Source organism: Daucus carota, chromosome 4 (genome assembly GCF_001625215.2).
Source record: "Daucus carota subsp. sativus chromosome 4, DH1 v3.0, whole genome shotgun sequence".
In the NCBI taxonomy this organism is placed as follows: Eukaryota; Viridiplantae; Streptophyta; class Magnoliopsida; order Apiales; family Apiaceae; genus Daucus; species Daucus carota.
This window is the reverse complement of record NC_030384.2, coordinates 46,988,073-47,001,196: the sequence shown is the minus strand read 5'-3', so window position 1 is coordinate 47,001,196 and position 13,124 is coordinate 46,988,073. Positions and strand designations below refer to the sequence as shown.

Here is a 13,124-nt window from a genome sequence, read left to right as displayed (position 1 = left end):
AAATTTTATAACTCTTTTATAAAACAGAAAATATTGTTGTTAAATTAGTAACACAGACTATTTTATTTTGCTGATATACCTAAAAAGCAAATTGTCCCCAGTTTTGAGTACTTTCTTAAACTTTATTACTAGAAATCAAGTGTCTTTAAATTAAAAAGCACTATGGTTCTATCATGTATATTTAAATCTCCGAAAATAGCTAACCCAACCAAATGCCGTGGAGATTGCACCAGATAAATTGAGTGCCAAAAATATACCTTCCGCACCATACAAGGGGTTGAACAAAGACATTTAAACCACTGGTACAATAGTCATAATCGCAAAACATCATCCACCATTTCCTAATCAAATTCTCAAATTTGTTCAAGTCTTCAAAACAGATAAAACATAGTAAGATATGCAAAACGAAGAGATTAATACTGGTCTTTAAAGTGCAGGAGAAAATAAAACACTTTAATCAACTTCTTCCATCTTGCTGCCCTCGGCATCAGCATCCGCCTCTTCCAATGGAGGCATGTCAGTTTCAGCTTCAACATCATCGTCATCAATGCTGAGACCCAGCTTCAACATTCTGTGGATCCTGTTGCCAAAAGTGTTGGGCTCGTCAAGGCTGAAACCAGAGGTTAGCAGAGCAGTCTCAAAGAGCAAGAGAACCAAATCCTTCACAGACTTGTCGTTCTTGTCCGCATCAGCTCTCTTCCTGAGCTCCTCCATGATGGCATTATCGGGGTTGATTTCCATCGTCTTCTTGCTTGACATATAACCAGCCATGCTGGAATCCCTCAAAGCCTGTGCCTTCATGATCCTCTCCATGTTAGCAGTCCAGCCATATTCACCAGTAACCAAACAGCAAGGTGAATCTACGACACGGTCAGACACAATAACCTTCTCTACTCTGTCTCCCAAAACATCCTTCACTACCTTGCAAAGTCCCTCAAACTTCTCCTTCTGTTCCTCTTTCTTCTTCTTCTCGTCTTCGCTCTCCTCAAGCTTGAGCCCTTCCTTTGTAGCTGAAACTAGCTTCTTGCCCTCAAATTCCTTCAACTGACCAACAGCATACTCATCGATGGCATCAACCATGTACAGAACTTCATAGCCTTTCTTCTTGAGCCTCTCAAGGAAGGGGGAATTCTCAACAGCCTTTTTGCTCTCTCCAGTGATATAGTAAATATCACTCTGGCTCTCCTTCATTCTTGTTACATAGTCCTTCAAGCTGGTCATCTCCTCGCCACTCTTTGTGGAATGGTACCTGAGCAATTCTGCAATTTTGGTCTTGTTCTGTGAATCTTCATGGATACCGAGCTTCAGATTCTTTGAGAAAGCTTCATAAAATTTGTTGTAGTCTTCCTTGTTCTCAGCAATCTCAAAGAAGAGCTCAAGGCATTTTTTCACCAAGTTCTTGCGGATGACCTTGAGGATTTTGTTTTGCTGCAACATTTCCCTAGAGATGTTAAGTGGAAGATCCTCGGAGTCAACAATACCCTTGACAAAGCCCAAGTACTCAGGGATCAGGTCCTCGCAGTTGTCCATGATGAAGACACGGCGGACATATAGCTTGATGTTGTTGGGCTTCTTCTTGGTGTCAAAGAGATCGAAGGGTGCCCTCTTGGGAACAAACAGAACAGCCTTGAATTCCAGCTGTCCTTCAACTGAGAAATGCTTCACGTTCAAATGCTCCTCCCAGTCATTTGTAAGACTCTTGTAGAAAGCAGCATACTCCTCCTTGGTGATTTCCTCAGGCTTCCTCATCCAGATAGGCTTCTGCTTGTTAACCAACGACCACTCATGAGAGACCTCCTTAATCTTCTTCTTTTTCTTTTCCTCCTTCTCCTTCTCTTCATCAATCTCCTCTACCTTTCCTTCCTCGTCCTTCTTCTCTTCTTCATCCTCGTCATCTGAGATTTCTTTTTCTGTGGTCTTTTCAATCCACAGAGAGATAGGGTAGCTGATAAATTCAGAATGCTTCTTGACAAGATCCTTGAGCCTGCGCTCCTCAAGGTACTCTAGCTGATCCTCCTTAAGATGGAGGACCATCTTGGTACCCCTTCCAAGTACCTCTCCAGAAGTATCCCTTGTGACAGTGAAAGACCCACCAGCTTGGGATTCCCAAACATACTGCTCATCGTCATTGTGCTTTGTGGTGACAATGACCTTCTCAGCAACTAAGTAGGCAGAATAGAAACCAACACCAAACTGACCAATCATACTGACATCAGCACCAGCAGCAAGAGCTTCCATGAACTCTTTGGTGCCAGACCTTGCAATGGTACCCAAGTTGTTCACCAAATCTGAAATTCAAAAGTCGCATCTTGTTTTAGTTAAACTAGTTAGAAACAGCATAGTATTAAAATATCCACACAGTTCAGAACGACTATTACATACCAGCCTTGGTCATTCCAATTCCACTATCAATGATTGTCAAGGTATTATTGGCCTTATCCGGAATAATGTGGATAAAGAACTCTGGCTGGGCATCTAGCTTGGTCTTATCAGTCAAGCTTTCAAATCGGATTTTATCAAGAGCCTGGATTGAAACAAATGAATATTAGCCACCTAAGATGATCACATTCACATGTATAAATATTGTACTTTTATACTGGTATAATAGAAAGTGAAATTTCACTAATCTAGTCCCACGATATAATGATAACAGCAGTTTCAATACAGTTTCAATACACTCTTTTAGCAGTCCCCATACTAAAATCCCTAAATTAAATTATAATTGGATATATGTTCAAATGCACATGTGTAAACTACAAGTTCACTATTTTATTTCATGTTAGCTTTTTTTAAAATTAATTTTGCGTGGAAATAATTATAGTTCAGCAACCAATACAATTCTTTTTGGCACTCTAAAACATAATAAACAAACTTCTCAAAAACAACTAAAAGCAATATGAACGTTAAATTATAAGCTTATGCTAATAGGCTTGAATAACTGCGAATTCTTTTTTGTTTAGTAATAAGTTGCAGTCAAATTCTATAGGAATTAACGACTACCATTAGCATACCATCACACTACTAATCTCAAAATCAAAATCACAAACTTAATATTAACAAAAAGGGTACAACTATCACACTAATAAGAGATCAATCAAACAGGGACTATACGGTTGAATATACATATGTACGCTTCACAATAAAGAATAAACACACACATACAACAGTTTATTTCTAATTAACATAAAAATGAATACATTCGTCTTTGATCTAGCAGACAAATCGAGGATACATATACATAAATAGCAACAAATAAGCTCAGTCGAATCAATATACACAAATTAGACACATAGAGCGAGAGAGAGAGAGAGAGAGGGAGAGAGAGATGGGGGAGGGAGAGGACTTACATCGGAAGAGTTGCTGATGAGTTCCCTGAGAAAGATCTCTTTGTTACTGTAAAAAGTGTTGATAATCAAACTCAGGAGCTGGTTAATCTCGGCTTGGAAAGCAAACGTCTCAGTGTCCGCCATTGCTGCAACTAAAAACCTTGAGCTTGCGAGATCTAGGGTTTCAGTTGGAGAAGACGAGAGGGAGGCTGATTAAAGTGAGGGGGCTGAAGAGACTGATAAGTGGGACTTTATAGGTCTTATCAGGGTTTCTAGATCCTTCTACTTTGAGACGTGTTGTTTTTAGTTTTTAGCCAATGAGATGTGGCTGTCATGGGGCTGGGTGATGGGGAGCGTGACGGTAGTGTGGGGAAAGATAAGTGTATTTGATTGGGTAAGCCGATGTGAGCCGGCTTGTTAGGCGGTCCCAGCTTGCGTGTTGCTTTGACTATTCCATTTTCTCTGCCTTCAAATTCCATCCTTTTAAAGGGAAAAAATTAATCAACAAACCAAAAAATGAATTTTTCTTTAGACAGTGAGGATAATTGTTAAATTGTTCCCGTTTGAAAAGAACCAATTCACAAAGATTACAACTACAGATACTTTTTATAATCCAAAGGGTACAAATTATTAGAGATAATATTATTATTGAGCAAATATGAGATTTGATTTTATAAAATAATATGAAATTATTTTTAAAAAATATTTATAATCATTTATTAATATATTAATAATTTGTATATCCGATGATGGAAAAAAAAATATTCAAACATATAATTTAAAAATCACTTATCATTTATAATTAATTTCCCGCATATCAACGATAAATACCTTCTTCGGCTAATTCAATCCAAACGTCCCATCATCGGATTAGTAACTCATTCTTTAATGAGTTTTGACTTTTTTGATTTAATTGCCTCTTTTTTTTAGGAACAAAAGTGTTAATCTAATAAAAAAAACATGATGTGATTTTATCTCCAAGAAGGTCGACTTAACCACTGATTGTTTCTATGTTTTGTTTGTTCGGCCCACTGTTTATGTAGATGTTGTATGACTTTTTATTATTGAATTAACTCATTTATAAAAAAAAAAAGACACACAACATCTACACTAATGCCGAAGGCGAATAAACACTAAATCGTAACGGTATGTTCTCCTGGATAGACAATTAATGATATTTTGAAGATAATGCATATACAAATACAAGTATCTATTCCATGCATTTTCGTTCAATTACTCGTACCGTATTCTAGCTATCGTTTGAATTATTGACCAATACTGTGTAAAATTGCATCATAAATTAAGACTTTGCTTACAATTAAAAAACGAAAAGAAATCTCTCGCCAATGAGTCTGAAAATACAAGATAAAAATAAAAAAAATTAGATCTGACAGTCGAAACAACAAGATAGATAAGTATTTTTCGAATCTAATAATCTCGAGCTGAAGAACAATGTAAATTGAAAATTCTGATGATTTATATCTAGAAAAACAAACTAAACCTAATCAAATAGATAAAAATCTCTTTAAAAAATGAAAATTACTGACAAAAATATATAAAAAAAACCGAGGCAGGATAAAACCGACGGAAGCGCGGATTTAAAGGAAGGGGGCACCGAGAAAAAGGCGAGAAGAGATTATTACTACTCTCTCGGTCCCTTTTCAGTAGTCACTTTGACCTTTTACCCGTAGTTTAAGGTAATTCAAAAACATAATCCCACTAATTATTTTCAAAATTTTCTTTTTATTAATAAAAATATAAACTATAAACTTTAAATAAAAAAGAAAATATTAAAAATAATAAGTGAGAGTATGTTTTCTAACCATCTTAAATTCCGTGTAAAAAGTCAATGTGACAACTAAAAAAAGACGAAGGAACATTGTTTAAAAATTCCATTTTTTTTTTAAAAAACTAAATAAAATGGGCCCAGATTCTTATTCTATTGCATCCAAATTGCCATTATCTCCCAAATGCAGAAAATAAAGGAAAAGAAAAAAAAAAGTAAGGGCTCCTGGGACCAGATGGTTTGATACACACAAAGAATCAAGCACCCCAGAACAATCTTATCTGCTTCGGTAATAGACATAGCAATGGCAGCTGCTTCTGCAATTCAGTACATTCCCAGAATTCCACGCGCCTCACTATCACTTAGGTATGAAGTGTATGAATTAAAAGCATTCTATCAGTAAACTATAGCTAATATGTTACTAATTGATATATGAGCTTTTGCTACTATACATCATGTCATATGTTCGATTGAAAACACTAAGCTGTGTGTTTAACTGTTTATGATTGCTTTATATAGTTCGAGTCCAGTTGGTTGAGTTTAAAATTGTAACTTATATTAGAGCAATTAGCAAAAATTTAATAAAGTAATGAAATCTAGTCGAGACAAACCCCTCAATTACAATATGACCGTGAAATAAAAATGAGCTAAACAAATAGCAGTTTGTTTTCATATCGCTTAACACATAGAATATCAAAATTCTTTAACCTATATTTAATTATGAACATAGTAGACGCGAGCCTTACGGATCACCCAAAATACCATATAAGTCTTTCTTAAAAAAATCACTGAAACCTATAACAAGTCACACAAAAACATCAAAACATAAAACACACAAGAACTCACCCGAAAAGGATTACTTCTTGATTTTATTAAAAAATTAGTAAATAAGAGAGAAAATGGAAGAGCGAAGGGGCTTAATCAGCAAAGGGGATGAAGGTTGAAGAGCGGAGAAGTGGCGGCTAGAACCCAAACTTTGGAAGTCAACTTTCAAACTGCATACCTTGTCTTTTTTATTTTTACGAGTATGATATTTGGTAAAATCAAATTGTAACTTATGACTTAACGTGATTTAATGTGATAAGTTGGGAGTTTAAAATATATGCTTGGGTAATTCTGACTTATTAATGACTTACGCGTTATTAAAAATGTAATAATAATAAAAAAGTGATTTACGGGTAACTTATGACTTATGAGTAACTTTTATAAAAGAAAAAGTTTTAAGAAAATTAAATTAGTGAAAAAAGTATCTCAAACTAACTTCCGGCTTTAGGTCAGTTCCCGGCTTATTTCTAACTTGTAAGTCAGTTTCTAACTTATTACACAAACAAACATTTTTCAGCTTAAAGTCAAAAACAGCTTTAAGCCACTGATTGCCTAGACAAACACACTCTTTGTTTGCTCGTTAAGTCACATACTCATATGGCTTTCGAGTGAGGGCGCCTATTAACGCATACACAAAATAAACATACAGACCATACTAGATAGAATAAGAAGCTGTATTAGTCTAGGCACAAGTTGATAGAATTTTACACATTGCTCAATTTGTGCTCTCTACCGTGTCTTATTGTTTAGTCAGCCAGAAATTACTAAACTGCGAGTTTCACTTGACCAGGCCTATTGACAATGAACAATCGAAGATGGTTACAACAATGAAATTAGGTGATCAGAATCCTCACCTAGTTAACAAGGTTTCAAGAAGGTTACTTTTGCAGCTCATCGGACTCAGTCCTGTCTCGCTAGATGTATATCCTCTTCTTGCTGTGCAAAAGCCGGAGATGAAAGAACCTGATGTGATTCGGTAAATGTTATATGCATATGCATCCAGTTTGTTATTAGGTTAGAAGCAGGACAGCTAGATTCAGGTTACTTTATTGTAGTAGATGTTGGTGCATCTAATGCTAGACATTTAAATTTGGTTTGAAGCATCCAGTACTCTGAAGCTTCCCAGCGGAGTCAGGATTCAAGGTAACTAATTTTTATTTTCTTCACAGAAGGGCTTCAATGCATGCACATATTGTACCAGTTAACAGTTGATATACAATTGACAATTTTGAATGGCACTTTAAAGTAATCTTCTAATAATCGTTGTATGAATATAATGCTATTAGTTTAGATTTGGTGAAGTAATTAGATGGTACATATAATCTATACAGAAAAACAAAAAGTAAAACTAGTGGTCGGAGTGTTATAGTTGCTTTTTACGAGGTCCTGAATTGTGTATTAAGAAATGTTAGTAAATAGAGACACAAGTAGATAACCACCAACAAAGTCATTATCTTCATGTTTTTAATCAGTTCTAAAGTTATATGTCTATATCCTGGATTGTCTTTTAGATATTGTTGAGGGAGAAGGACCAGAAGCTCATGAAGGAAATAGCGTTGAAGTTAACTATGTGTGTCGGCGCTCAAATGGTTATTTTGTTCATAGGTATTCTACTCACTATTTTTGGTTGTATGGAATTTTGCTGCAACTACTGGTTTTACAATTTCTCAAGCTAATCTGTCCATAGCAAATTGAGTTCGGCAGACTTAGCAATCATGTTTTCATTTCAATGGTCACTTTAGAATGCTGGACTCGCTGGAAGTTCTATAGCATAGATGTCTCCAAATGTTGGATTTCACATTATTATTGTTATAATTGTTTTTCTGCATGTTATTGTTCAAAAATATGTGTACAGTGTCATTATTATGTCCGAGTGGCAGTGTCAAATATGGATAATAAAGCTGGAACAAATAGTAGGGTAGCATAGCTCCAAACCGATGTGCTCTGTAATTGTTTCTTAAATAGTCGTATTACAAATTTACAACTCCTCCTACATTCATATTAAATATTGTATGTTGTTTTCAGTACAGTAGACCAGTTTAGTGGAGAAAGCACTCCAGTTGTACTTCCACTTAATGATAACGAGGTAACCTGCTTTTCATGATTTAAAGCTTATGTCTATTATAATTATGCTGTTGAACCTCTATACAGTAGATATTTTTGTTGATCTAATTGAGGATCACAATGGAACACACTAATTGCTATTGGCTCTTTATTGTATATATACCTGTCTTTTCTTCTCAAGAACAGAAAAATCAATAATTGAGTACATAAATTAGAGGAAGCAGTTAAGTAATTAACTGATAGTACAACTCCATAATTTTGATAGCGGTATTCAATTGTTTAAATGCATTTTCTTTAATAATTAGTAGATTTTGTCACCGAATTCTCAATTGTAATAATTATGCTGACTACGATAAAATGAATTACATTGGTTCTGGACTTTGCAATATAGCAGATCTATTATATAAAGTTCAAAATGAGGCTCGTTTTTTAGAATGGGGTGAAGTTTTGCTTACTCTTCTTCCTCTTTGTTCATCCTCGCCTCTAAAAGTGAATAAATCAAAAAAAGAAAAGAAAAGCAATATAGCTTGTACTTGTGAGGACATAGATGTGAGATGTATGATTATAGACTTAATTTTAGTGGGCGAAAATTTACCATTTTATTTATTATTTTGCCCATAATATGTAAGTAATTCTCTTGCATCTTTTACAGATTATAGAGGGTCTGAAGGAGGTATTGGTTGGTATGAAAGTCGGAGGTACGCTATTTGTCTTTATGCTGATACGATAATGCGCTACTTATTTTCTGAGGTTACTGATGTAACTGACTGTACCTTCTGTTATTAAAAAAAATGCTGGAATTGCCAATTTTTTTTCCAGGAAAAAGAAGAGCACTGATACCTCCTTCTCTAGGATATATCAATGAAAACCTGGAACCAATTCCTGATGAGGTTAGTTAGCAAAAAATTAAAAAATCATATTGACATTTGTCACTAATATTAACATTTTTTTGTATATTTTATTAAAAAATTGCCATGTATCTCTTTAGGGGACTTTCAATTTATTCAACTTATTTTATGTCATTTACACGAGTCAAACTTCTTATACAAACAATCTCTATATAATCTAAAAGAGAACATGAATGAAAAAGAATTACACTTTAAATCCAACTTCTACAAATTTTGATAATCAATTCTATTGGATACTAAAAACCTGTGATCAAGTGCCTATTGTGAGGGAGATGAAATAAGAGAGCAAGCTAGGGCTATCAAAGATATAAAACCAAATAATATAATATACCTTACCTGACCGACCCTATCATCCTTATATTTCATCTCCCTTGCTCCCTACGATAACAAGAAATTTATTTTCAGCAAAGAACTTTATTGTGACTGTTATGTTGTTTTATGTTGTTGGTTGCAGTTTGGCCCTCGACGTAGCCTTCTGTCCCATGCGAACGAGCCTTTGATATTTGAAGTGCAGCTCCTGAAAGTTCTGTAGTCATCTGTTACAACTTGTCATATTTTCCTTTGTCAAAAGGATGTATATAATTTACCCAGCAATGCGGTTGATTTCATTGATTTTGGGTAGAGCTTAACACCGACTCTGAACTTTTTGTATACTGTATAGTTATCATCTTGGATGGAGATGGTGTCCGGCTATATTTTCGAAAGAGTGAGCAACAGCTGCCTTCAGGCTTCACTGCCTAATTTATGTATTTGCTGGCTTGCCGCTAAGCTACCAACCAGTGGTCACCCGGAGGAGGATTATAATTTTCATTGTATTCAAGTGAATTCTATTCAAGTGAAACGTTATGTTAAATAATCGAAGACAAAGATGATTTTTTTTTTCTATTGTCTCCATTTCATCTGGTAAATCATCTGGATAATGGATATTGGATAGCATTATTTTTCCTCTTTGTAAGGAAAACTGAAAATAGGCTTTTACAATTTTTATCAATTTTTCTGTATATTATCCGTACATATTAACTTTCCAAATCGAAAAACTAATGTGGTAAAACAAACAATATGTCAAAATAAATAAAATGAATATTAGCATTGTTTAACGCATAATATTATCAAATAGAAAATGTTAGATATTCAATTTTTTTTCCCAAATCACAATATTTGATTGGTTATCTAACAATAATAATGAAATCATAAATTATTCAATTAAAATTTATAATTTATTTATTATGTGATTTGAAGAAAGAATTAGGACAATATTTGGACCTTCTTATTTATGCAGATCCAACAAACTCTGGTTGCTCTATTTTGGCAAGTCATCCACTTTTCTACTCTGCTTCCCAAAGTTTAAGATTATTTTAATTCTGAAAATGCAAAGCTGGTTTGCAAGATTGGGCTCCGACGATGCGGGCGGGGGACAAGAGCTCCAGCGCCAAACGACGCCGTCTTTGCTCTCCGATTGGAACTCCTACGCTTCATCACAAGAGAGCAGCAGTAGCTCCACCATCGCCGGATTCGATCTCGAATCCGCCGTTAGTTATGCCAACGACAGCGTTTCCGGCACTTTCGACGTGTTAGTCTCCTTCTCCGATCTTCTATTTTCTCTATAATCATTCATTAGCACGCATTTGTTATTTAATTCAGTTGCGATTATTCACACTTATTAGTGTTAGGTATTCTCATTGTTTACATGATTTGTTAGATAAATTTAATTAGAAGCGCTTTTTAGTAATTGTAAACTGATGTTTGGTAGTTTTTAATTGTAGATACTCCATAAATTTTCGACTATCGCGATGTTTTTTGGTTCGATGTAGCTGAATTGAAAAATCTCGGATTCTGATTATAACTGATAGAAACAAACAAATTTTAGGTATTGTAAATTGCTTGAAAGTTTATATATGAGTTCACGGAATCCTACTTCGATTTCATATCTCATAATTACTTTTACATTGATGTAGTTCAGAAAGTGGTGGATTGGAACCGTGAACTAAGCATATGATTTCTGTAGGAAGTTTGTTGAACTGGAATATCGAGATTTTGTGTTGCTGAGTTGCTGCCTGCATATATGATATATCATAAGCATAAGTACATTATATCACATCTCGTTCTTTAGGAACATGATATCTGGTTGCGATTCTGATTCCATTCTTTAGGGTTCGCATAATGAAATTCAGCTATGTACTAACTGTTCCCCCAGTATCGTTGGGGATTAAACTAGCAACCTTTAGGTCGTATCTCACATTCACCTTACACATCCATCTTCTAATTTCATTTTGGAGGGACGTCCACTGAATAGTTGAAATTGTTGTTTTTTATTTTCTGTTTAGATGTTTAGCTATTCTGCAATATGTAAAAATATTTCTCAGCTTATAAATTTTTTGGATTCATGTTTAGCCCTTTTTCATGTATATTCTCACCCACTCTCGATCCTATATTTGTTTCAGGGTCACAAAAGGAGTGAGAGACTTGCCAGGGAATTTTCAGTCTGCCACTAGTAACATCCCTTCAGGAAAATTTCTCATGTATTTTGGCTTACTTTTAGCCACTGGAGTGTTCTTTATCTTCATGGCATTTACTTTATTCCTGCCGGTTATAGTTTTGGTGCCCCAAAAATTTGCACTATGTTTTACCCTCGGATGTGGATTTATTATTGGTGCATTCTTTGCTCTTAAAGGTCCAAAGAATCAATTTCTACACATGTCATCAAAAGAGGTATGTAACTCTGGTTAGCTATAAATTTAATTGCTTATCTACATGTCTCTCAGTTCTCATTCTAATCACATTTTCGCAGAGACTCCCTTTCACATTAGGATTCATAGGCTCCATGATCGGTACCATTTATGTGTCCATGGTGCTTCATAGCTACATTCTCTCTGTATTCTTCTCAGTCCTGCAGGTATGAATGTTGTCTGTTTTCTCTATGCTTTTGAAGATCTTTGGCTTCATATACTCTGTTGTAATAGAAGCCCTTTTTACTTGGTTCCTCGTTTAGTTTCTTTTCTCACAACTGACTAGTTTTATAAAAGAACATTTGGTCAATTATTTTTTGTTGTATTATACAGTAAGATACAGACTACAGAGACTACAGTGAGTATCTATAAGGAAACAGCATCTAGCATTCTGGCCATGCCAAAAGAAAATTATTAAATTAACAAGTTACTAATTTGGATTCTTATATGTAATTGTAAGGCGTCGTCTTCTAATATTGTAGTTGCTTTTAGCATTCCTCAAATATGTTGAATTGTATAACTGTTTGGCTTCCCATATTTTCGATGTTAATGATTATTTTCATTCTTATAGGTTCTTGCACTTGCATACTATGCCATCTCCTACTTTCCTGGAGGATCTGCTGGACTCAAGTTCCTCTCATCTTCACTGTTTTCTTCAGTCCTAAAATGTTTTGGCAGGTGACATTGGCATAGACACATACTACGGTAGCTTCAACTATAGATGTTGGGATAAGAGAACTTACACACGATTTTATATGCTATTTTTTGCGGGGAAACGAGTGCTTTAAGTGTATGTTGTACAATTGAAAATTTTAAAATTTTGCAAATTTGAAAAGTGAGCGCGGAGCTATCTGGAACTAAGAAACTCAGGACATAAAATGTGTTGCCAGAGTTGCTCAAAAATGTGGATCATAAGCAGACCTGTCAATTTTTACATCAAATGGCCGTAAAACCTTGTCCGAGTTTCTAAATTTTGTGTTTCATTTCGAGTTCGGGGAGTTGAAGTAACTTGAAGTTCCTACATGGCTACATGTCTGCTAAACGATTTTTTTTCCCATCAAAGATATTTATGAAGGAACTAAATAAATCAGCACAACCTCCAATAGGAAGTCAATTTGATATTCCAACCAAACAAGGACTGAATGAGTCAAGGAGCTAAGATCGTGTTGTTTCCTTGAGGGAGGCCTAAGTTTCAACATAAATGAGCAGATTTGTTGAAATATATCGCAATATTGTATTAACTGAAAATTTAAAAAAGAACAAGCTTTCATGTTTAAGCTTGAGACTCATCAATAAACTAACCACATAAAAGTTTATTTTTCTTGAACAACCCGAGTTGATCGGATTTTAAATGATCGAATCTAGTCAATCTGTGGGATACCTATTAAATTAAACTGCTGTCCGAGCACGGTTGGATAACTCAGTGGTGAAGAGCTTATCCTCTGTCGTCCCAGGTCCTGAGTTCGACCTTGGCTCACCCCGAGAGTTT

The 13,124-nt window shown here is 35.0% G+C and overlaps 3 protein-coding genes across 4 annotated transcripts; 2 read left to right on the top strand and 1 right to left on the bottom strand.

The window, feature by feature from the left end:
• Window positions 1-314: 314 nt before the first annotated feature.
• LOC108218597 (heat shock protein 90-2) lies at window positions 315-3,574 on the bottom strand. The gene is made up of 3 exons (XM_064091861.1): window positions 3,348-3,574; window positions 2,383-2,524; window positions 315-2,288 (listed from the first exon to the last, which is right to left on the bottom strand). The coding sequence occupies exons 1-3, from the start codon at window positions 3,468-3,470 to the stop codon at window positions 454-456; spliced, it is 2,100 nt and encodes a 699-aa protein (XP_063947931.1). The 5' UTR covers window positions 3,471-3,574; the 3' UTR covers window positions 315-453.
• Window positions 3,575-5,291: 1,717 nt separating this feature from the next.
• Window positions 5,292-9,792, top strand: LOC108216216 (peptidyl-prolyl cis-trans isomerase FKBP16-1, chloroplastic). 2 transcript variants are annotated; one of them, XM_017388910.2, is made up of 9 exons: window positions 5,293-5,478; window positions 6,728-6,913; window positions 7,046-7,080; window positions 7,449-7,542; window positions 7,963-8,023; window positions 8,654-8,699; window positions 8,821-8,891; window positions 9,364-9,432; window positions 9,571-9,792. In XM_017388910.2, exons 1-9 carry the CDS (start codon window positions 5,417-5,419, stop codon window positions 9,763-9,765), a joined length of 819 nt encoding a protein of 272 aa, XP_017244399.1. In that variant the 5' UTR covers window positions 5,293-5,416; the 3' UTR covers window positions 9,766-9,792. The 2 variants fall into 2 exon arrangements, with proteins under 2 accessions (XP_063948736.1, XP_017244399.1); XM_064092666.1 differs by lacking the exon at window positions 9,364-9,432 and having other exon boundaries at window positions 5,292-5,478.
• Window positions 9,793-10,189: 397 nt separating this feature from the next.
• Window positions 10,190-12,423, top strand: LOC108216727 (protein transport protein SFT2). The gene is made up of 4 exons (XM_017389562.2): window positions 10,190-10,479; window positions 11,351-11,618; window positions 11,698-11,802; window positions 12,207-12,423. Exons 1-4 carry the CDS (start codon window positions 10,277-10,279, stop codon window positions 12,315-12,317), a joined length of 687 nt encoding a protein of 228 aa, XP_017245051.1. The 5' UTR covers window positions 10,190-10,276; the 3' UTR covers window positions 12,318-12,423.
• Window positions 12,424-13,124: the final 701 nt, after the last annotated feature.